Source organism: Hyla sarda, chromosome 1 (genome assembly GCF_029499605.1).
Source record: "Hyla sarda isolate aHylSar1 chromosome 1, aHylSar1.hap1, whole genome shotgun sequence".
NCBI lineage: Eukaryota > Metazoa > Chordata > Amphibia > Anura > Hylidae > Hyla > Hyla sarda.
The window spans coordinates 528,046,238-528,071,881 of record NC_079189.1 but is presented as its reverse complement, the minus strand read 5'-3'; the positions used below and the strand labels follow the sequence as shown (position 1 = coordinate 528,071,881).

Here is a 25,644-nt window from a genome sequence, read left to right as displayed (position 1 = left end):
GGGATTTGAGACAACCTCCACATATCTTCTGTGCTTTACAGTCTTGAGCATTTGGTTGAATATAACTTGTCACTTACTAATGTTTTTCTGTAACCCAGGTTCCTTCTGTGACCATCCTCCCTGCTTGCCGAAATGTCTTCCAGGCCGTTTGAAAGTCCGCCACCTTATCGACCAGATGAGTAGTAAGTATGAACTTTGCTGCTTTACCATGTAAACACTGATAAGTTAGGCAAACTAGATCTAGGAAACAGTCTAGTCTGTAGTGAATGAGAAGTGTGACCATGCACAGGTAGTTTTCCGTCCTAGAGCTTGTTCTTGTATCAGTAGGTTTTGGGGCTTTATATTGTACACTTTGATATTGAATCCTGGAAATAAGGCTATGTTCACATTAGCATTAGGATTGTAGCATAGACATGCAGGATTATTTTTTTTTCTGTGTTTTTTGTCCACTAAAATCATGCAAAATAACAGATATCTAATGGAGCCATAGCTGAATGGGGATGTCCGGTGTGACTACCTCTGTCCCAGGCCCATTATCAGCACATGTGACAGCGCTCCTTAACAATGGTGTGAACACAGCCCAACCATTGTCTTGTTAAGGAACATTGTTTATACCTTTTACTGATAGGGTGTTTAGGTTTGTGTCAAACTTGTTGGGATTTGTTCCAAAGAATAAAAAAGGCAGTGTACATAAGATTTGCAGACAAAAACTTGGCGTTATGCTGTGCCCATACAGTCTGTACAATATGGATTATTGTTTTCTGTTAAGAGATGCTCAGCTTGGGGTGATGGTGTCTGCATTATTGTCTTTCTATTGGTTTACTTAGAAGAATGTATACGGTAGATCACATGGATCCTGCCCCCATAAATATAGTGTATGTGTGTGTATAGATTATATATTATGTTTATATGTATGTGATTTGATGTCCGAAATTTTAACTTTTAAATCTAGTGAACCTTAAAAATATAAAAGGACATTCAGACTGGTTCAACATCTCAGCTTTCTGTAGTCTAGGGTTTCTTTTGGCAGTCGTTTTGTTTTTGTCATGTCAACCGTGCTGCACTGGAGAACAAATGTTTCATGATCCACACATTATTTATTTATTAGGCTGCACAGGTTAGTGGGACTGAGGTAGACATTTTATGTAGCTGTGTGGCAGAAAATGGTTCCAGCGCGTAGTGCCTAGATTGTGATCAGAATGATCGCTGTGCTTTTTAACAAAAGTAGACTAGTAAAAAATAAAAGCTTACAAATGACCTGCTCATACAGGGGAGCATTGAACTCCAGATATCACAGCTCATTTAGGCCCCTTTCACATTACAGGTATCATCCTGCTTTTTTACTGCCATTATTTTACAATAACGGATGAAAAAGGGGGGAAAAAAAGGATGCAATACCAGATGACCATCATCCATTAATTTTAATGTTTGTTTTTCTTTCTTAAATTAAAAACCTGATGTTGTTCATCCGTTATCATCCATTATAACCAGTTAAATCCAGTTTTTTCTTTTATATTTGTAAAGCTGTATTGGGCATGCTCTGTACAAAAAACTGATGTTAAAAAACCTAACAATAACTGATAACGGATGTTATTTTTTATTTTTTTTGAACATCCAGTTCCCATACACTTAAATGTTTAACGTTCGTTTTTTTTACAATTTTTATTTTTTTGCCGGACCAAAATTAGTGCATGCACCATCTTTTGTGCCGGCAAAAATAACTGACATTAGTAAAAACAGATGTACCTGATGCAAAAGGATGTTCAAAAAATCCCATTGACATGAATGGGATTTTTTGACGGACGTTTTCAGACTTTTTTTGCCAGGATAATACCTGTAGTGTGAAATGGGCCTTAATGTGCCATGGATTCAATGAGTTTTTCAGCAACTTTGAAAACATTTTGTTCTTTTCCTGTTAATTCAATATTCACTTTCTTACAGCAAACCATCTCTCTATGCCCCCAGTCAAGACATGTACGGGGGGAAGATGCCCTCTCAGCCTGCATATTCCTATTATGCAGAGGATGAAATCCAGCACTTCTACAAATGGAGTTCTCCACCAGGAGTCATCAAGATAATGGCCATCCTCATTGTTGTCATGTGTGTAGGAATCTTTGCATGTGTAGCCTCCACGTTACCATGGGACCTGGATATCAGTGGAAATTCTATGGGATATGGCATGGGGTATTCTGGGGGTTATTCTGGTGCATACAATGGCTATGGTTTCGGAACATCTCAGATGGGCTATGGCTTTGGTTATGGAGGAAACTATACTGATCCCCGTGCAGCGAAAGGGTTCATTCTTGCCATGGCTGCATTTTGCTTTATTTGTGGTATGGTAATATTTGTAATGACCACAACAAGGACAGATATGTCTACCACTAGGAGATTCTACCTGATTGTCATGATTGTCAGCGGAATCCTGGGAGGATTGATCTTCATCGCTACAATTGTCTATATCATGGCTGTGAATCCTGTCGCTCAAGCATCTGGATCAGCTTTCTACAACCAGATTGTATCGCTATGTAGCCAGTTCTATTCTCCTGTAACTACTGGAGTGTTTGTTAATCAATATCTCTACCATTACTGTGTGGTAGAACCACAAGAGGTAAGAATATTTGTCTTTTATATGTTGAATTAGATATTTCCTCCAGTATGCAAAGCTTATTAGTAGTGTATGTATATATGTGTAATTAATATATAAATATATAATATATATATATCACACACAGTAATGGCCGTAAATGTTGGCACCCCTGAAATTTTTCATGAAAATGAAGTATTTCTCACAGAGGATGTTTTGCTATACAAATGTTTATGCCCTTTGTGTGTATTGGAACTAAACCAAAAAAGGAGGAAAAAAGCAAACGGGACATAATGTCACACCAAACTCCAAAAATGGTCTGGACAAAATTATTGGTACCCTTTCAAAGTTGTGGAAAAATAAGATTGTTTCAAGCATGTGATGCTCCTTTTAAAGGGGTTATCCGCTGCCCTGCCTTTCGGAGCTCCGCTTGCAGCGCCCGGAAGTTCATTACTCCGAATGCTGTGTGCAGGCTTCCGTGTTCGTGGCCGCCCCCTCGTGACGTCAGACTCTCCCCCTCAACGTCACGAGGGGGAGGCCGCGAACATGGAAGCCCGCACACAGCATTCGGAGTAAGGAACTTCCGGACGCTGCAAGCGGAGCTCCGAAAGGCAGGGCAGCGGACAACCCCTTTTAAACTCACCCCGGGCAAGTAACAGGTGTGGGCAATATAAAAATCACACCTGAAAGCAGATAAAAAGGAGAGAAGTTCACTTAGTCTTTGTATTGTGTGTCTGTGTGTGTGTGTGCCACACTAAGCATGGACAACAGAAAGAGAAGAGAACTGTCTGAGGACTTGAGAACCAAAATTGTGGAAAAATATCAACATTCTCAAGGCTACAAGTCCATCTCCAGAGATCTAGATTTGCCTTTGTCTGGAGTGCGCAATATTATAAAGAAGTTTGCAACCCATGGCACTGTAGCTAATCTCCCTGGGCGTGGACGGAAGAGAAAAATTTATGAAAGGTGTCAACGCAGGATAGTCCGAATGGTGGATAAGCAGCACCAAACAAGTTCCAAAGATATTCAAGCTGTCCTTCAGGCTCAGGGAGCGTCACTGTCAGTGCAAATGATCCGTTGACATTTAAATGAAATGCTATGGGAGGAGACCCAGGAGGACCCCACTGCTGACACAGACATGAAAAAGCAAGACTACATTTTGCCAAAATGAGCTTGAGTAAGCCAAAATCCTTCTGGGAAAACGTCTTGTGGACAGATGAGACAAAGATAGAGCTTTTTGGTAAAGCACATCATTCTACGGTTTACCGAAAACGGAATGAGGCCTACAAAGAAAAGAAAACAGTACCTACAGTGAAATATGGTGGAGGTTCAATGATGTTTTGGGGTTGTTTTGCTGCCTCTGGCACTGGGTGCCTTGAATGTGTGCAAGGCATCATGAAATCTGAGGATTACCAACGGATTTTGGGTCACACTGTACAGCCCAGTGTCAGAAAGCTGGGTTTGTGTCTGAGATCTTGGGTCTTCCAGCAGGACAATGACCCCAAACATAGGTCAAAAAGCACCCAGAAATGGATGGCAGCAAAGCGCTGGAGAGTTCTGAAGTGGCCAGCAATGAGTCCAGATCTAAATCCCATTGAACACCTGTGGAGACTTCTTAAAATTCTGTTGGGAAAAGGCGCCCTTCCAATAAGAGAGACCTGGAGCAGTTTGCAAAGGAAGAGTGGTTCAATATTCCGGCTGAGAGGTGTAAGAAGCTTATTGATGGTTATAGGAAGCAAATGATTTCAGTTATTTTTTTCCAAAGGGTGTGCAACCAAATATTAAGGTAAGAGTGCCTATAATTTTGTCCAGACCATTTTTGGAGTTTGGTGTGACATTATGCCCAATTTGCTTTTTTTTCCCTCCTTTTTTGATTTAGTTCCAATACACACAAAGGGAATAAACGTGTATAGCAAAACATGTGTTATCCTTTTCTGTGAGAAATACTCTATTTTCTAGAAAAATTTCAGGGGTGCCAACATTTACAGCCATGACTTGTGTATATATAGTTTGAGTAGCTGTATTAGTCCAGTGATGCAGATGCAAAATCAAAAAATGTTGCAGAATCTTGTAATACCTTTTTATTGGACTAACCAAACTTTGTAGAGACAAGCTTATGGGATTCCTCCCTTTTATCAAGTCCAAAGCAAATCATTCTTGGTAAATTTAACATCTTGCTGGTTACAGTATGGTAGAGTTGGATAGTGAATGCGGATGTTGCAGCTGCTTCAATTGTTTTGCATTTTCAAGATATTTTCTAACTTCACATTCACATACTTGCTGATCCAATCTTATAGAATGACTATTATGCTGCTGGAATTTTCTTTTTTGTGTGGGTTTCCTCAAACTCTATGTAGATGTCGCCCATGATCAGATTTAACCTTCAGCTCTGCATGGCAAAATTGCTAAATACTTAGGCCATCGAAGGGTCATCTAACGTTACATAATATTTTTGATGTATCTCTTACTAGACATAACCTCATACATGTATGTCAGTATTTTACACCAAACAATTTGGCTAATGCATACTGACCTTGTCACAAAGATCGTGAGTTGAAAATGGGATTCGCTGCATAAAATGTCATTATCTTATATTTTCTGGGTCCATGATACATGTTATCTTGTAAGGGGAAATGTAAAATAAACAAGAATTTAAAATGGATTTTCTCTTCCTAGGCTATTGCCATTGTCCTGGGGTTCCTTATAGTTGTAGCATTTGCCATTATCATATTCTTTGCTGTGAAAACAAGGAGGAAGATCAACAACTATGGGAAGCAGAACATTTTATGGAAAAAAGATAAGACTGCGGAAGAGGGAGATCCTAACGTGGAGGAATGGGTAAGAGCAGAACAAACCCCCTTTTTAAGGGTAGGGTCACACACAGTGCATCCACAGCGTATTTGACCCTGCGGGTGCGCGGTTGACATTCGCAGAGCGAACTCCCTGCTGTGGCCGGATAGCTCTGTGCGTCAGCTCGTGACTGCCTGCTGGCTACAGGGAGCAGGTAGCTCACTCTGCAGTCGTTCTGACTGCCGGCAGGGCATCCACAGCGTCAAATACACTGCAAATTGACTGTGTGACTCTACCCTAAAAGATTTTAAGGAGCCAATAATACTTCTCACAGAACATTTATGCAAGCTGATAATCTGTTATAGCATTTGGCTAAGCTGTAGAGTGGATCCTCTCAGAATTGCATAAATAGTTTTTATATTTAAGGTATTAGAAAATTTGTTGCTGTGTTTTTTTTTTTTATTTTTTTGTCCCTGAAAATTTTCAATTTCGCCATCTAGATTTTAAAATCATTCTGCAATCTTACAGCTTTCACTTTGCAAGCTAAGCCTTATAATATGCTAATACTTCCTATAAAGTATGAGCTTATTATGCTTAGCTGGCAAAATGAAAGCTGCAAGATTTCAAAACGATTTTAACAAAAAAATTGATTGTAAAATGGAAAAACTGCAGTGGAAAATAGGGTTACATCCATAAGAGGTCATGGTCACCGCTCTCGTCTGTGTCCCTTCCTGTACAATGACCTCTACACAGGTCAAAGAGCATGCCTAGAACACTCCAACATAGAAGTCAATGTGTCAGCTCAACATTGATGTTTCCTTTTAGTCCCTGTTTGCTGCTTTTAAAGCATCTTTTTCTAAAAGCAGTTAAATGAGGAGAAACTGGGGCAAGGTGGCTGCCCCCATTAATGTAAAAAAAATGAAATAGCTTTTTCTGGCATTTTTTGGAAAACTGTCCATGCAGTTTTTGAGCCACACTGAGATGTAGATCCAGTAGGAAGGAGAAGTCCTTCCTTTTATATTTCCCATTCCTTTTGAATACACTTCTGGCATCGCAGTGGCAGTTTTCCAAAAAAGGCCATGTTAGAAAGCAGGAGGAGCTGAGCAGATTGCTAGGTTTATGCAAAGGGTTAAGGATAACTTGTCCTTTATTTGTTTAAAGAGTACCTGTCATGATCTTGATGAATTATTTAATCCTCCCAGTTCACTCCCCCTATAGTCCACCACCTACCTTTCCTTCCCCCCCCCCCCCCCAATTTTCTACCTTGATACTGTATATTCTACTCGCTCTCGCTGAGCTCAACAGACTGAAAAAATACATTCCTCAGCAGGTGTGACACCATCTGAAGCCCTGCAGGGGAGAACTTCTGAACATGCAGCCTTCAGCAGTTCAGTGTGAGATGGACTGTGATTGGCTGAGGCCTCAATTTCTCCCCCCCCCCCCCCCCCCCTCAGGTCTGATCTTCTGTGTGTTAAGATCTGCCCAGCAGCTGCAAAAGAAAGCAGAAATATCCAGCAGTTTTGCAACAGCTGGAGGCATCCTGGTTGGGATACCCTGCTTTTCTGTTTAACTCAGCTCAAAGGAAAAGGGAGCTGAAATATTCTGCTCTCTACTCTGTGCTCAGCTGAGGTCCCACCTGCATCTCCTGACTTTTCTTTGCCAGGCTGCTGCAATAGACATTCTGCAAGCAGGACCAGAAGGAGGACCCCTGGTGGCCAGACTTTTAGGGGTTAATTTAACACAGTTACAAAATGTTAAGTATATTAGGAAACCCATTCAAATAGGTTAATCTATAATATATTGAATTTAATTGGTAACAAGTACAGTTTTAATCTCTGCTCGTTCTAGACCCTACTCAGTGATTGACAGATCTCTCTAGATACACACTTGTACACAGATAGTTGTCATGTGAGTGGTTCTAAGTGAGACAGGTAGGGCTAGAATAAGCAAAGATTTACATGAATAACCTTTTCCACACCTCGCTGCCTGCAGATTGGACTGCGTTTTCAATGTGACCGGTTTCCAAAATTAAAAAAAAAATTATCCTGCCTGAAAACCTCTTTAAAATACGTGCAGTCCTTTGTGCTTGCCGTGTAGCGGTATTATTACAGCTACCAGTAGAATGCAGACAGACGTTCATTCTTTGTGTTTGAGTGGATATTGAGATGTATTTACACAAGTTGATACTGAAAGTTGACTAAAGCTGAATTCAAATTGGTTTCTCTAGAGTCTTTCTTGTTCTGGATTGCACATAACTGGTTAAATAATATGAAAGATATTTATCAAGCTCCGTATTAGATTATTATATATTTTTTTGCTTAAAAAAAAAAGTCTCACGTACTTGGGCATGTGCGACTTTTCTATACATGCTGCGACTTTTTGATTTTTACTTATTCCAAAGCACATTTCAGAAATCTGCTCACGTAGTAATTTTATTTTATTTTTTACTCTGCTGTGATCATGTATTTTATCAAATGCAATAGTTGTATTTATGAAGAAAGAAAGATGCATCTCCATTTAAGTCACATATGTATTCCAGGTCCAACCTGGCTTACAGAAAGTGCATACGTCCGCAGAAAAGGACATTAACACCCACTTTAACAACTGTTCTTGTTCTGTGCCATGAAACAAAGCTACTAAATTAATGTTAATTATAGAAATAATTACCTTACCGATAATGCCGCTGCCCCATTGCCTCCCCCCATCCCCGGTTTTATAATTACCCCTGTTCCCGGGGTCCACGCTATTTCTGGCTCCTGCAGCATCTTGTGTTACGCTGTGCCGAGTGACGTCCTCAACGCGACGTCACAGTCAGTCTGCACAGTGAGAGGTCAGGATGACGGCGCCGGAGCCAGAAGTAGCGCAGACCTCGGGAACAGGTCATTATAAAACCGGGAATGGGGAAGGCAATGGGGCAGCGGCGGCTGTCTCTGGCCAGGGCGGTGCGCACTCAGGACCCCTGGACAGGCAGGGGGAGAGAAGCGAGGGGCGGTGGCCGTCTCTGGCACCGCAAAAGCCACTGCAGTTCATTGATTTAAAGCACCTGCTTTTTAAATCAATGATCTGCAACGGTGTAGCCGGGGGGGGATAAATAGCTGTTAACTTATACCGGAATATCGGTATAAATTATCGGCTATCGGCCCTAACCTCCACAGAGTATCGGCACAAAAAATTTTTTAAAAATCGGTCGATCCCTACTGCACACCTTGATAATTTTAGGACATGTTCATTCTGGCGTACCCACTACATTTTAAAATTAATGTTGTGTTAAAATAGAATAAGGCACAAAATAATTGTGTAAGAATTTTTACAAATCATGTAAATAACACATACGTGGCACTAAAATTTTTCCTTAAAAAAAGAAACATCCATAGCAATACATTTTGGGGTGAATAACGTACCGAGCTTTTTTTTACATTTTTTCTTTTTTTTTGGGTGGTCCTCGCTATTGTTTATGTGCCTGTTGGTGCGGCATAGTATGTATTTAATATTTTTTTTATTTCTAAGGACGGTGGGTGGGTTGTTACGGGATAGTTGTAGTTAGGGCTGGGCGGTATACCGGTTCATACCGAATGCTGACATTTTTGTGCTGTACAATATGAATTTTAACCCCCTCCCCCTAGAATGAATGAATCAGCCCAGCGCTGCGCTGTCCCCACATCTGGGAACTAATCATATCTGCCCCCCCCCCCCCTAATTATCAGCCCAGCGCTACGCTGTCGCAATCGGGGTAAATACTCACATATCTCCCGCAGGCACTGCCCTCCTCGTCCTCCTGTTTGTTGCTGGCGCTGACACTCTATGCTGTGCGGTATCCCTATGCCCGGGCTGCAAAAAATAAACAAGATAAACTTTAACTCTCCTCCTGTTGGTCCGGTAGCGGCCTCACCTGCTTCCTGGGGACGGGAGCGTCGGACAGCCGTCAGCCTATCACCGGCCGCAGCGATGTTCCGCCTCAGCCGGCGATGGGCTGAGCCCACTGTCATGTAAGAAGCCGGCTTCTTACATGACAGTGGGCTCTGCCTATCACCGACAGAGGCGGAACATTGCTGCGGCCGGTGATAGGCTGACGGCTGTCCGACGTTCTCGTCCCCAGCGTAAGGCCGACGTCGGAACGTGCGTTAAAGGTTTTTGTTTACCTTATGCAGCCCGGGCATAGGGATACCGCACAGTATAGAGTGTCAGCGCCTGCTGCCGCAACAAACAGGAGGACAAGGAGGGCAGCGCTTGCGGGCGATATGCGAGTATTTACCCCAATGGGGACAGCGCAGCGCTGGGCTGAAAATTAATATACCGTTTTATATACCATGGAACCGCCAAAAGTTACAAAAAATACAGTGATACACACATTTGGTCAAACCGCCCAGCCCTAGTTGTACTGTAGCTATTTAGTGCCAGTCAGGGTGTCACCCAATGCGGTACGCCCCCCTCCCCGTCACTCTAGCAACGCTACTGGTAATAAAGGGTAGATAAAGAACTTCAGCTATAGACATAAGGGAAAACTTTTCTGCTTTAAAAAATGCTTCTGTAAGGCTGGGTCCACACTACGTTTTGTCCCATACGGGAGCGCATACGGCAGGGGCGAGCTAAAACCTCGCGCTCCCGTATGTGACCGTATGCGCTCCCGTATGCCATTCACTTCAATGAGCCGACCGGAGTGAAACGTTCGGTCCGGTCGGCTCATTTTTGCGCCGTATGCGCTTTTACAACCGGACCTAAAACCGTGGTTGACCACGGTTTTAGGTCCGGTTGTAAAAGCGCATACGGCGCAAAAATGAGCCGACCGGACCGAACGTTTCACTCCGGTCGGCTCATTGAAATGAATGACATACGGGAGCGCATACGGTCACATACGGGAGCGTGAGGTTTTAGCTCGCCCCTGCCGTATGCGCTCCCGTATGGGACAAAACGTAGTGTGGACCCAGCCTAAGCGGGTTTCCCAGGTTTTGCTTACGTGCAATTTATCAAGGTCGTGCGACTATTTGATAGGTCGCATGTAAGTAAAAAAAATTGGCATATAAAAGCCATACATTTGAAAAGAATGATAAATCTCCTTCTAGGTTAATAAAATATTGTCAGAAGGTGTTGGAACAAATATACAAATTACAATTTGAGGCTAGTTAATAGGGTATTCATAAACCACCTTTAAAAAATCGACTGCATTAATTAGTTTTATTTTTTTGTTTATATCTATAGCATGCCCTATTTGTTGCAATACAGGGCATGATACAGCCATGGCTGGAAATGTTGGCATTCCTGAAATTTTTCTAGAAAATGAAGTATTTCTCACTGCAGTCCTTTTCTGTAACACGTTTTGCTGTATACATGTTTATTTCCTTTGTGTGTATTGGAACTAAGCCAAAAAAAGGGAGGGAATAAAGCAAATTGGACATAATGGCACACCAAACTCCTCCAAAAAATGGTCTGGGCAAAATTATTGTCACCTTTTCAAAATTGTGGAAAAATAAGATTTTTATGCAGGTGATGCTCCTTTAAACTCACCTGGGGCAAGTAACAGGTGTGGGCAATATAAAAATCACACCTGAAAGCAGATAAAAAGGAGAAAAGTTCACTTATTATTTGCATTGTGTGTCTGAGTGTGCCACACTAAGCATGGAACCCAGAAAGAGGAGAAGAGAACTGTCTGAGGACTTGAGAATGAAAATTGTGGAAATATATGAATCTCAAGGTTACAAGTCCATCTCCAGAGATCTAGATTTGCCTTTGTCCACAGTGTGCAACATTAGCTACAGTGCCATGGGTTGCAAAATTGTTGATCTCCCTGGCATGGACTGAAGAGAGAAATTGTCAGGCGTCAACGCAGGATAGTCCGGATGGTGGATAAGCAGCCCCAAACAAGTTCCAAAGATATTCAAGCTGTCCTGCAGGCTCAGGGAGCATCAGTGTCAGCACGAACTATCCATCGACATTTAAATGAAATGAAACGCTATGGCAGGAGACCCAGAAGGACCCCACTTCTAACACAGAGACCTAAAAAAAAAATAAAAAAAAATAAGCAAGACTACATTTTTCCAAAATGAACTTGAGTAAGCCAAAATCCTTCTGGGAAAATATCTTTTTGGACAGATGAGACCAAGATAGAGCTTTTTAGTAAAGCACATCATTCTACTGTTTTACCAAAAACAGAATGAGACCCACAAAGAAAAGAACACTGTACCTACAGTAAAATATGGTGGATGTTCAATGATGTTTTGGGGTTGTTTTGCTGCCTCTGGCACTAGGTGCCTTGAATGTGTGCAAGGCATCATGAAATCTAAGGATTACAAAATAATTTTGGGTCGCACTGTACAGCCCAGTGTCAGAAAGCTGGGTTTGTGTCCAAGATCTTGGGTCTTCCAGTAGGACATTGACCCCAAATATACATCAAAAAGCACCCAGAAATGGATGGCAACAAAGCGCTGGAGAGTTCTGAAGTGGCCAGCAATGAGTCCAGATCTAAATCCCATTTGAACATCTGTGGAGAGATCTTAAAATTGCTGTTGGGAAAAGGTGCCCTTCTAATAAGAGACCTGAAGCAGTTTGCAAAGGAAGAGTGGTCCAACATTCCGGCTGAGAGAAGCTTATTGATGGTTTATAGGAAGCCACTGATTTCAGTTAACTTTTTTCCAAAGGGTGTGCAACCAAATATTAAGCTAAGTGTGCCAATAATTTTGTCCAGCCCATTTTTTTGTAGTGTGGTGTGACATTATGTCCAATTTGCTTTTTTTCTCCCTTTTTTGGGGGGGTTTAGTTCCAATATACAAAAGGGAATAAACATGTGTCTAGCAAAATGTGTTACTGCAATCCTTTTCTGTAAGAAATACTTAATTTTCTAGAAAAATTTCAGGGGTGCCAATATTTATGGCTAGCACAGTGACACCTTTTGGATGGCTATGTTGGACTACTTTAGAAGTGGTATTTTATGGCTGACAGCATAGTGTATAAAATGTAATCTATATTTGAAAGTGTGCTAATTGGTAAGGCTATTGGATGTTTTGTGAGTAAAAATGTATAAACCTCATACAGCGACATTTTAACATTTTTCTGAACTGATATAAGAACCTATAAAATCTGGTCTTCTGATGTTAGTGTTCCTAAAGAACAATCCCATTAATGGTTATGATAAACATCAGTAGACAGTAGGCCTGTAACAGCTATATATTGGTGACCATTATGAATTCAACTATTATCCTGCCTTAGGTTAACCAGTACCACATGTCCTAGTTACTCTAGTGTCTTTATAATTTTTTTTTTTTTTTTTTTTTGCCATTGGAGGAAATGATGTTTTATCACTTTAAAAATTGATAGGACATATAAGGTCATGGCTAGTTCCGCAGCAAGGGGAGCTTGTCCATTCATGTTCATAAATTTGTGTTAATAGGTGGCTTGTAAAACCATAGAAAAGGGTGAATTTAGCCATATATGTAGCTTATCGGTTGACTTTCTTGTCTACATGGTTTATGGAAGCAGCCACAGAGAACTTTCACCTCTGATTTAATTAAACTGGATGGTTACTTTACATGTTTATACGTGGGATGCCTTACTGCAGCTTCAGTTTTGTTTCCTTATCCACTGATGGTAGCTCTATATCTGCGTGCAGGTACAGTGTCCGTATCCTGGGGCAGAGGTGAACATTCCCCATATAGATGTGCTGGTAGATAAGCGTGTTTGAGTTGCTCTCTGTTGGTGATGTAACGTGATGTGTGATGTCTCATGACAGAGAAGTGTTTGTAATGAGAGCTTGCAGTTTCTGGGAGGGGCCTGGAGTTTCATTACATTGTCAGCTTGTTTGTTCTGGCTTTACGCAGAAGACTGCTGCCTTCTGTCTTTGTGTTCCACCAGTGACTTTAATGCATCTTTAGACTAGAAGTATCTTCCAGCTGGGAACTATATACATCGTAGTTACCAGTCAGCAGCACTTCTACTTAATCCATGACTGATTCAGTTAATTTTATTTTATTTTTTTATTTTTTTACTTTTTTCTATTATCTATGAAGTCTCAGGGTTGGGGTACCTGAAAACCCAGACTGATTTAAAGACTCACTTACTTTTAGGAGTTGTCGTTTTATAAATTCCTTTTATAAATTTTAAGCCATAATTGTCAACATGAAGGCAGGAAATAAAAAAAATAAAAAAGACAAAGCTCCTGTTAATCTTTATTGTGCTGACGTAGAAGTCATTAGAATTGGCAGCAACATTTGGAAATTGCACGTGTGAGGGACAGGAGACCTTGAGCAACAAAAACCGCTAAGTATTTGCTACAGTGATAAACTATGAAAAATGTTACCAATGGTATCTGTTGCTCAGTTAAAATGTATCCAGTACATTTAAAGAATGCAGCAGGGGGTGTAAAGAGAAACTCTGAAGTGTTGTCTGTTGCTAAGTATATGAAAAATCTGCTGATAAACCTGTTTCTACTCCTTATTTCCAAGCCAATAGTAAGTTTAAATCTTATCATGTCAAGTAATAACTGATATGATTATCTTACCAGGAAGTGATGAGTTTGTTCAAAACGCTCTTGTTCAGATATCATAACTTGTAGGCATAGAAGGATGTCTGTCATGTTAAAGGTTTTTATTTTATTTTTTATTTTTATTTTTTTTATAGATAGCTGGGGCATAAAAAAAAAACATACAAACAAAAAGTAGTCCCCTGCAGATGCGATTTGGACCGCTCCTGGTCCCCACTCTTCACTGTTGCTTGCTTGTTCCTTTTGATGCGTCCTTCCCTGCTCAGCCAGTCTCTAGCTACAGCAATGTCCCACCTTGGGAAGTGATTTTGTGGAGCGTGGCAGTTCCGGTGGGGATGACGCATCCCAGAAACAGGCTAGGGGTTCAGAACCTGACTGAATGGGGGCTGCGGGGGATCAGGGGAAGAGTATATTTTTGTAAAATTTTAAAGCCCTGGACTTCACCTTTTTGTATGAGAGTGCAAAAGAAGAGTTTTTTTTTATTTTTCCTTCTATATTAAAGTGGTTGCAAAGTTCTAGTTTAAAATGTCATGTCAATATGATCAATGATTTTTGTATTTTTATTTAATGAAGCTGTTCAGTATTATAGATGTATAGATTCTGCTTTTGCTTCAGTTATGCATTTGGTTACATCGGTTTCTTGATTTCTGTGTCTACATACAGTCAGTTTGCAGCTGTTTTATTGTGTAAATGTGCATTGTAATTTTTTAGTTTTTTTTTACTGTCCCTATTGTGGAACTCCTGTATCCTTCCTCTTTCATTGTTAATGGGTTGACTATTAATGCTGTTAAATTCAATCAAAAGGAATCTGTCATCACCTATATAACGTCCTCTCTAATGGCAGCATAACATACAGATTTGTTTTTGTTCTATGCCTGTTAGGGAAATGTACAAATTTATTTGCAGCGTTCACATGGTGCTGGGAGGAAGAAGTCTGCAGTATTTGTGAAATCTGTTAGAGGCAAAGGAAATACAAGGACTCCTTCCTTACAGCATGACATGAGCGCGGCAACTAAAGTGTAAATGGGAGGAAGAGACTGGCACAATGCAGAAATCTATCACGAACTTAATGATGGTAACAGATTCCCTTTATTTCAGCAACAACAGTTCTCAAATTATCAGACTGCCTTAAATTCTAAATAACACTCCGTAGAGAACTTTCTGGAATAATGTCCAAAGTCCTTCCTGGTATTATCCCTGTTATGTTTCAAGTCTTGTGCCAGATTTATAACCATGTTCTGTGGTAGATATATGCTGTGGTAAATATCATGCTTTCTGGATTCGATACTGTATTTTGGAATTTTACAGTACATACATACACAGGCATTTATCTACACAACATTTTACATATATCCAATCTGAAGTGTTGCTTTCTGTCAATATGCAAACTAGGAAGATAAATGTTGTCTTTTCAGTGCATAAGATTTGCTCTCCTAAATCAAACCAACCTTTGGGATCTTCTAATGTAAAAGAGTACATGTCACCAAATAGCCTGAGTTAGTTTTAAAAATTGGTTTCCGAACACTCCTCCCACCCTTAAAAAAAAAATTAAAATTAAAAAAAATTAAATGAGCTTTAAAAAGCTATGTATCTTACCTTCCTTCTTGCTCACATAGTGCAATCTCCCAGCAGGAGAAAGTGGGTGTTTCCTAGCAGGCATGAAATCAATTAAGCCTGCTGGGGGGCCACTTCTGTCCTCACATAGTTGCAGTGCTGTGATGAATAGAAGACCTCAGGCTCTGGCCAAGAAGGGAGACTCCTGATGGCCAGAAGTATACAGCAAAAAAACTAACAAAACTTTTTTTGTTTTTTAATGGAAGCCAATTACAAAGGTTGGTTATTTGGCATAAGGAATCAAATATAAAAAATCATGTTTAATGACGGTGCCCATTTAAAGCTAGGTTCACACATCCATTTGCATCCGTTAAGGGAACGATCAGGGTTTTTTGTTTTTTGTTTTTTTAGTCTGTCTGACTCTGAAACGGGTCGGATGCAAGTGGCTACTACCGGGTCATGACGGACCCATTCACTTACATAGGGTCTGTCAGTGACCTGGTAATTTTACAGTATTTTTTTTTCGTCCGACGGCAATGTGAATGAGGCCTTAGATGTCAGAGACCAGGTTGACTATTTTAGTGGCCTTCTAGTTGGAGTTTACACAGGCACCATACAAAAGACCCACTTGTTACCAGCAGCATGTTTTTATCAGGCGTAGGGAATTTGTCCAAGTATATACTTTTTGGTTAGTGGTTATATGAATCTTAAATGTTTTCCTTGTCCTTGATTGTATTCTTAACTAATTTCCTTGAAAACAGGTGAAGAATGTGACATCCGATCCTGAGCAGGTACCGGCCATGTCTGAATACAACGAGAAGGTCAATGGATCTATTATGGAGCATAGAAGTGTGAATGGTCTTCAAGCTTATTCAGAGCACAGCTTCAGGTCACACCAGTGAGTCTTATTTCTATTTGTATCTTGTAACTCCTGTAGCTTTGAAGCAGGTATTTATTAAAAATTGCATTGTGTTGAGCATGGTGGTCAAAGAGTTAACTGAAATGTACTTTCTCTTATTGTTGGTCTAATATTGCATTAATCTTCCAATATTGCAATTGAACAATCCACTCAGAAAAATATTACGTGTACATAGAGCCATAAAATGTTTTTGTTTATTTTTTAAATTATTTTTTACACTTGTCAGGAAATATGAAGGCTTTTTTTTTTAATTTTTTATCTTTCATATTTCCAGCTGTTGACCAGCAGAGGGAGCTAACATGAGCATGTGGAGAAAGCGAGCAACCTGCAACTTGGCTGCTGCAAATTTGGCCTCTCCCCTGCTTCTGACCTCACACCTCCCTCCTCGTGCCTATGTGCAAAAGAAGGGGGGAAGTAAGGTGTTTTTGGTTGGTGTGTGTGTGTGTGTGTGTGTGTGTGTTTTTGTCTTCAGTATGCTTAGTACAGTCAGGGACACATGCACACTTGCGTTCAGTATTATCTGGGGTACAATACTATACATGATGGTACTGATAATCCTACTGATAATGAACTAATGAAATCTACCTATTATATCACTGCTACCAGTGATTTGTATAATCAGGCGGGGAGAGAAGACTCTGACGTCTTCTCTGCATACCTCCCCGCCATCTGAGAGAAGCTCTGTGATGTCCTTACTGACGTAATAAACTTGGCCAGAAACTGCCTGAATGCAGAAGCAGATCTTCTAAAGTCAGTAGCGCAGTGTTTGTTGGGGCGGTGAGTTTGTGGTTAAAGGACGGGGTTGTCAATGTAAATGGCAGCGGCTTTTGGGCTCCAGAATCATAGTGCTGGCTCCCTCTACTACTACTACTACTACTACTACTACATTATATAGCTAAATTGCATGCCGCCAAGCATGTGCTACTCAGTTCTAGTGCAGCTTTAGCATAGGGTATGAGGCCAGAAGCTGCAGAGAGAAAACACAGATGCTATTAGACAAAGCAGACGCTAGTGTAAATATTTATTTACTATAGTTTTTGCACATGGAATCTTGAATACATGTGAAGTGACTTTGAAGTGTATATGGTTTTGTATTTTATTTTGGTAGTGTTGACACAACTATATGACCTATAGGCCCATATGTATCGCTCAGTAAAAGAAAAAGTGGTTTACCAATAGCAACCAATCACTGCTCAGCTTTCGTATCTTAATGGTGCACTGGTAAAATGAAAGCTGAACTGCAATTGGTTTGTTGCTATTAGCAAATCTCTCCAGTTTTTCCTCTCCCATAGATTGATAACTCTGGGCCATGGTATTTAGAGTGACATTAATGCTGCTGTTTGTTTACATTAGATTTCCTATAGGAACTGTTAGAACTAAAAAAATCCTGGAGTGATAGAATGATGATGATAAAAATGTTTTCCAGGCTCTACAAAAGAAAGGGCCCACTCACTGGATTTACAATAAGGACATATATATATTAAGTGGCCCAATAACTATAACAAAGGGTGCTATAGCCCTTAACAGTATTTCTTAAAAACAAGGCTCTTATGCAATGCGCTTATCAGCCGAAAAGGCTTTTGCCCTGTATAATAGGCCTGTATGATATTGCCCTGTATAATTGCCCAGTGTTCAGCAATCACTTGTTGGCTGATTGCACAATTTTGACAGGATAAAAAAAACAAAAAAATCCTTATTCCTCGTCCTCACATCTCTCTGTGTAAAAAAGATGTTCGGCAAACAAATGGTGGAATTAGCAGGAATGATCCAGCTGTCCCTCTCTGACCTCTCCATCCACACAAACATTCGGCATGACTGAACATAAATGGGTCCTCTTTACAGAGGGGAGGGATAAGCCACAGCAAAATATTTCTGGCTTTGGTTTATCCCTCTATGAACCATGGGATGTTCTCGGGCATTTGAAATCAAACTTGTCCAACTCTTCTCTCCCCCCCAAGATCATTTGTGGGGGGGGGGGGATATTCTCCCATCATGCACAGCTCCCGGGATGTGACATCATCATTGAGCAGTTAGACAGAAAACTTCAGAAGCTAATAACTATTGGAAGGATTAAGATTTTTTAATCTAAGTAATTTACAAATCTGTTTAACTTTCCGGAGCCAGTTGATATATTAAAAAAGGTTTTGCCTGGAATACCCCTTTAAGACAGTTGGCTGGACATGCTGTAGTCAGCTGGTTTAGCCAACATTTGTCTAAAGGTATGAGCACCTTTTTTCAGCTCTCTGGCAGCTCTGAGTGCTGATCAGTAGTTGCTCTAGCATTTCACTATTAACATATAGGCTCTATTATGAAACAAGTTTCATCATTCTTGTGTGTTGTTTTTTTTTTTATATTCTGTACACTTTTATAGCAGGGACAACAACATGCCTATTGTCTATTTTATTCAGGAATGAACAGCGATATCTAGGCACAGTGTCCATGCGTGTAAAGATTGCATATGGCTTGTTTTGTCTGCATCTTCTCACAAAGTCTAACTAATCTGTTATTGCAAAACCACAATTGACATTGCACAATAGATCATGGGTAGCAAAGGTTTTAGATTAGGATTTATATCCTGTAACACTCTGTATTGTAAACTGACCTAAACCTAGTACAGTACATATAAAAATCAAATGCAAATAAAGATGAAATGGCTAAAAACAAGATGTAAATTATAATTGCATTTCCCCTATGTGTTTTTGTTTTTAAATATATATATATTTTTTTTCTTCATCAGAATCCAAGAGGAGGTGTACCCAGTGAAAAATGAATCTGGCTATTCACCAAATGTTTACAGCAGCAGCTCTGAAGCCAGCAAGAAAGCGCCACGAAAAAAACGGCCAGGTAGACCCAGAAAATCTCCCAATGACTATGACACGGATTATACAACAGGAGGAGAGTCTGCTGAAGAACTGGAGGATGATGACTGGGAAAGGTAAACTAAATGGACAGTATAGGATTTTCATTGGCTAGAACTGACTATATAATTGCCCATATCTTTTAGTCTGATCATAATAGATCTTGACATACTGTATATTATCTCTATAACATTTCTTCAGTGTGGGAGCCAGAAGAATAGAATAACATCCTACAGTGTTGGCTCCCACCCTGAAGCCTGGGAACCAGAACTGGACCAGTTAGTCAAGTATAGGTCTCTGGTCTTCTCTATGGCTCTCCTGCTTTTCCTGGATTTTAGCAAACAAACTTGTCTGTCTCTTTATCCAGTGAATACCCTCCCATCACATCAGACCAGCAGAGGCAAGAGTACAAACGAGAGTTTGATGCCAATCTGCAGGAATACAAGAAGTTACAAGCAGAGCTGGAAGATGTCTCCAAATCCTTGGCTCAGCTTGATCAAGAGCTGGATGAACACCCAGAAGGCAGCCAGTCATACAAGGTCTGTTTATATTATGTGTTGATAGGAATAGTTTACATTGAAGGATACTTTTCTCCTGGATCCTTCAGTTTTTGGAGCATCTGTGATTATGGCGAAATTACATATTCATTAAAGTACTCCCCCTTCCCCTTTGCATGTCAGTCATACATTAAAGGGGTTATTACATTTGCACAGGATAGGCAGCAACTAGCTGATTGGGGAGGGTGTGACTGCTAAGACCCCTCACCCATCATGAGAACGGAGGTCCCTTGGTGTGGTTGGCCACCACTCCAATCACTCTCTCTAGGACGTCTGCTCATAGCAGAGTTGAGTAGTTTTATGTGCACGTGTGTACTGATTTGCCACACTTTAAGACAACTCCTTTTCATATGAACTATTATTAGTACAACCATCATAAATCAGGGAGTCTCCCATTCAGAGCCAGAGTGGAAAACCACTAGAGATAAATCTCAAACAAGGAATATACCTATTAGTTGGCACATTTCCTTGTGAAAGACTGGAATAGTTCTCCAGCTCTAAGTAGTAGTTAAAAACTCCATCTTTATTAGTTTGCAATTAAAACATTTATATACTATATGTATAAAAATACAAATTAATCGTTGACTCACTTCGAGCTTTTAAGTTTTGGTTCATGGCTCAATCATATACTATATGAGCTTTTCCTGTAACACCTTCTAATAATGTGCTCCACCTTCAGACATGCAACAATGCAATGTCAGGTCTAATGCAAAAAGTGGTGCGAACAGTAGGACAAGTATCTGAAGCCCTTCATATTACAGCATGTCACCCTAGAGTGCCGGACGAACAAAAAAACATAAGTGCATCTTAGTGCGCATGATGGCTTTGAAGAAGCATGGGAATGTGAAATGACTGATACTATGTATACTGTTGTAAGAACTTTAGCACTCATGTTCTGTCTTTCTTATTCCTTCCAGGCTATTGCTGATGAATATAATCGCTTAAAGGATATTAAATCGGTAACCATTTTGTATAGCTTTAACTCCTTAATGATTGGGCCAGTTCTAGTTTCTTCCTCCTTGCCTTCTAAGAGCTCCTTTCCCTGTAAAGAACCATATTATTTGAGATAGATATATTTATTTTTATCATGAACATTTTGTTATAGTCAATCCCCTGTTGTTGGGATTACAGGGTTTACATAAAGTGATCAAACCTTTTAGCACATTTGTTAACTTTGTTTTATACAGAGAATTTGGTGATGTTCCCAAGTAACTGAAAGTCCCCATTGGAGGAGTAGCAATCAAGTTTTTATTTTTTGTTTAGTGTCCATGGACCAGAGCATATTGATAAGCTCTTTTGCAAACTCACAAAATCAGAGGTCAAGCACTGGTCTATCCTGGTCATGTTGAATTTGCAAGCCCCATCAATGAAATATTGAAATGTGCAGCTCTTATATTAGTGTACTAGTTGCATTGCATCAGACATTGGAGATGTATTCTCCAATATGCCACCAATCTGCAATGGTCCATCCTCTGATCATGAAATGAAATGGAGGCTGCATTAAGTTCGTTTCACACACAGCACATTTGGCAAAACTGCCATTTGTTTTTTGGAGCCAAAGCGAGAATTGGATCCAACAGGAAGGAGAAGTTTACATCCTTTGTTTATATTTCCCATTCCATTTGAATTCACTCCTGGTTTGGGCTCAAAAAACTTGAATGTAAAACGGATACAAAAAATGCAATGTGTGACACTAGCCTTAGGAAAGTTCTGTCACTTCAGCTTTGGATGGCCATTAGTCGGTGACTATCCTCTATGCAGCAGCAAGTAAAGAACTGACAGGCGAAGGTTACTGTGACACCTGCCAATCCATGGAACAGTCATACCTCTGTAAACTGCATATTTGGGGGATATGTCACAAGTGTCTTTAGAAATGGCAACCCTTTCAACAAATAGGAAACCTTGTGTTCTTTTAATTTTTATATTGTCTGATTTTTTAAAATATATGTATTTTTCTTTTTTGCAGTCTTTCGATTACAAGAACAAGAGGAAACACTGCAAGCAGCTAAAAACCAAACTGAACCACATCAAGAACATGGTTAGCGACTATGACAGGAGCAAATAAAAGCAACATGATTCCAAGATCTGGGAACATAACAAGAACTTTCCCACGTTTTGACTTTCAGAAGAGGTCACCAGCAACTACATAGTTAATATGGTTGTGTTTTTCATGCTTTTCTAACTGATGTATATCCCCAACCCCCAAGTTTTAAAATGTACATAAGTTTATATTTATATGGTGTTTAAGGATAATGTGTGTGTTTTTTTTTAATGCAAGTACTAGTCCTTTTTATACCTAAATTTTACTGCTGGCCTTCCCAGTATCTGAGGTCTTCCTGACAGAACATTCACTGGCACTTTTTCTTTTGACCTTGAAATGTCACTGACACTGTGAGAGTCAGATCCTTCCATTTCCTAGAAGACATGGTAGGCATCTGTAAATTGCAAAGATATTTTTCAACAGGTTTTGGCTACAGACACTTCTGGTCACTAGAAGCACAATGGGGGATGATTTAGTAAGACTGGTGAATTACACAATGGTGTTAATTTAAAGTCCTCAGGGGTAAGATGTGTCCGGTTTATTAAAAGGCATAAATGTTGAAAAATTTGGTGCATCTTTCTTTGTGTTCATGCACCAGACTATGAACTGGAGTAGATTTTGAATTTAGTTAAAGGGGTATTCTGGTTTTAGACATTTTATCTCCTATCCAAAGGATAGGGGATAAGATATCAGATCGCAGGGGGTCTGCCCCCCCCATGATCTCCCTGCAGCACCCACACTATGTGCGGAACTGCATCTCCAGGCTCGGAAACCGCAAGTTTCTGGAACTGGAGACGTGACTTAACACCACGTCCCCCTCGTCGCGTCACAACCCCCTACATTCAGGTCTATGGGAGGGGCGTGTCATTACGTCACATCTCCAATGCCAAAAATGTACGGTTTCCGAGCCTGGAGAAGTAGCTTCGCACATAATGCTGGTGCTGCTGGGAGATCGCGGGGGGGCCACCCGAGATCACACCTCCTTATCCAAAGGATAGGGGATAAAATGTCTAAAGCCGGAATACCCTTTTAAGTTGAATCCTCTTTGGGCAGCTGGGATACTACGTCCTCTGCTAAAACCTGCCCACCTTTTTAAGAAAAGCGGCACAGGTGGAGTAAAAGTTTAGTCTTTTTTTTTTTTTTTTTTAATTGCAAACACATACTTGTCACGCAACAATGATAAATCCACCTGTGTGTCTTGTTTATAAACAGCCTTGGTCTGAATTGAGGCAATTTACACTCCAATAAGCTAGTCTGTAGACCTATTGCATAACGCATGTGTGCAAGACCCAGAGTAATGTAATTCTATGGCGCTGGGTCTTGTGTTGGAGCAGGAAGCTCAGTCTCCTAATGCACAGTTATGTGCGGCCGGGAGAACAGTCACTTGGTGAAGGTATTCCAGCAACAAATTCAAAACAAATCCTGCACAGTGCTGCACTGTAATTTTTCTAAAAAAGGGGCTAAAACTGTGTAGATGTACATTCAAAATTTTTCAGATTGTAACGCTACAAGCATTGTTGTTGTGCTTAATATAATGTATTGTTATGCACATTTATCCTGATTTTGAAATCCTACATCCACCCCTAAAGAATGCGATTTGCACCAAAAAATCTGCTGGGACTTTTTGTGTTTTTTTTTTTGTTGTTGTTTTTTTTATATCAAACTCCTCAAATCCAGTCGTGTGTTTCGCTCATTTGTTTTTTTGTACAAGATCTTGGTAAATGATTTTTCATATTAGGTTTTATTTTGAAAATTGATAAAGATACAGCCATGGCAGTAAGCTTTTGTAAATCTCTTATTTCTGTATTTGTTATATTTTATAGCATATCAGTTATCCAGTCAGCTGTCTCCTATTCAACAGAGTGTAAAACTGATTTTTATTGATTTTATTAGTAAATACTGCAAAATAAACCAGTGGAGTATTAAATTAGCTTGTTCATAGGTAAGTAAGAAGGCTACTAACTTCTAAATATACAATGCTGCCACTCTGTCTCCAAGGGTTTGTGTGAGATTAGTGGCTCTTTCACACCGCCGTCAGGGGCGGTGATTTTCTCATCTCATTAAAAAAACTTTTAAAGGGGAGACTTATCCAATTATATATATAAAAAATAAAAATTCCCTAAACACTGGGACTGGCATGGTCCAGTGTCCCTGTTGGTAGTGCTGTGACAACATCCCTATGTATTGTTCAGGAAGAGATCACTGAGGCCAGAGACTGGCTGCAACATCCCTAAACACCTGTGTTTTGTGCCTCCACTGGAATGCTACCAAGTTCAAGGATAAGTACAGTGTTTTTTTTTTTTTTTTTTTTACTGTATAATTGGGAAAACCCCTTCAAGCGCAGCTTTTTTTTTTTTTTTTTTTTAATCTCAATATATGTGAACTACAAACACTGAACAATGAATTGTTAATAAAAAGTAACACAAAAAACTCTGCTAAAGATTTTTATATTCACATGTCATTTTGTAGAAGATTTTAGGTAATTTCCTGTGAATAACTGTATATATATTTTTTTGTATGTAATGTTCCTGTTTGGAAAAAGTGTAGCAAGCCTACAAGCAGATGGACAATATGATTGTGTTTCCTTATGTTTTTAACTAGAGATGAACAAACTTACAGTAATTCGATTCGTCATGAACTTCTCCGCTCGGCAGTTGCTGACTTTAGCCTGTATAAATAAGTTCAGCTTTCAGGTGCTCCGGTGGATACAGTCCTAGGAGAGAGTCTCCAGCCCACCGGAGCCCCTGAAAGCTGAACTCATTTATGCAGGCTAAAGTCAGCAACTGCCGAGCCGAGAAGTTTGTGATGAATCGAATCACACTACGTTCACTCATCTCTATTTTTAACATTTACCTGTAGTAGTGGGGTATTGGACAGGTTAGATGGATGAATATTTTACTTGTACTGTGACTGTTAATAAATGGTTTTCTGAAATCTTGCTTAGGATAAACCTGTATCTTTTGTGTGTTTCTTCCCCCACCCCCTCCAATTGGCTCTCACTTTGTTCTGTTAACTGGGCAGAATGAATAGAATAATCTCCGGTTAGGGGAGAAGGAATATGGCCACCCCAACTAAAGGTTTATTTTTCCATTTTATTCGATCTATTCCATGTTTCTGTAACGTGCCTAGATTTCTGGAGGCTCCATTCAGGTTTAGTAAACTGCATGTGTATATCTATTGTAAAAGGGGGAAAAAAAGCGAATTTTCTGACCTGGTCAGTATCTGTAGTAGGGCTGGGCAGTATACCGGGTCATACCGAATACCGAAATTTTTGTCCTGCACGATATGAATTTTTTCCCCATACTGCAATACCGGTTTGGCCCCTCCCCCTCGGGAATGAATTATCAGCACAATGCTGATCGGCGGACTGCTCTCAGACGTTCCCATCCCAAGGAAGAGCGCAAGGCCGATGTAGGAACATGAGTTAACCCCTTAAGGACGCAGCCCATTTGGGCCTTAACCCGTACAGGACCTAGGGCGTATGGATACGCCTTCTGTACCTGGGTCTTAAGGACCCAGGGCGTACCTGTACGCCCGTGGGGAATTTCGGTCATTGCCGATATCGATCAGCAGGCACCCCGTGCAAATGCCCAGGGGGGTCATTAGACCACCCCCCCATGTCGGCGATCGGCGCAAATCGCAAGTGAATTCACACTTGCGATTTGTGCCGATTCCGGGTCATACGGGTCTATGGTGACCCGGAATATAAGGGGGATCGCGGTTGTCTAATACCCCCACGATCTTCCTGTAGCGATAGGAGTGAGATGGCAGAGGTGCCACCCCTCCTATCTCTGCTATTGGTGGTCTAGACGCGACCACCAATAGCAGATCGTTTTTGTTTTCCCCGTTCAGCCCACCCACAATAGGCGGG

The 25,644-nt window shown here is 40.4% G+C and overlaps 1 protein-coding gene across 5 annotated transcripts in view; it reads left to right on the top strand.

The window, feature by feature from the left end:
* The window catches only part of OCLN (occludin), a 51,428-nt gene extending 28,714 nt beyond the window's left edge, over positions 1-22,714 (top strand). For all 5 annotated transcript variants that reach the window (XM_056539591.1, XM_056539586.1, XM_056539562.1 and 2 more), the window contains exons 2-9: positions 99-182; positions 1,942-2,608; positions 5,261-5,422; positions 16,160-16,296; positions 19,055-19,252; positions 19,543-19,714; positions 20,650-20,691; positions 21,699-22,714. In XM_056539591.1, coding sequence (XP_056395566.1) covers positions 133-182; positions 1,942-2,608; positions 5,261-5,422; positions 16,160-16,296; positions 19,055-19,252; positions 19,543-19,714; positions 20,650-20,691; positions 21,699-21,797 — 1,527 coding nt within the window. In that variant the 5' untranslated portion in view covers positions 99-132 and the 3' untranslated portion in view covers positions 21,798-22,714. The remainder of the gene's footprint in view (positions 1-98; positions 183-1,941; positions 2,609-5,260; positions 5,423-16,159; positions 16,297-19,054; positions 19,253-19,542; positions 19,715-20,649; positions 20,692-21,698) is intronic.
* The last annotated feature ends 2,930 nt before the right edge of the window (positions 22,715-25,644 follow it).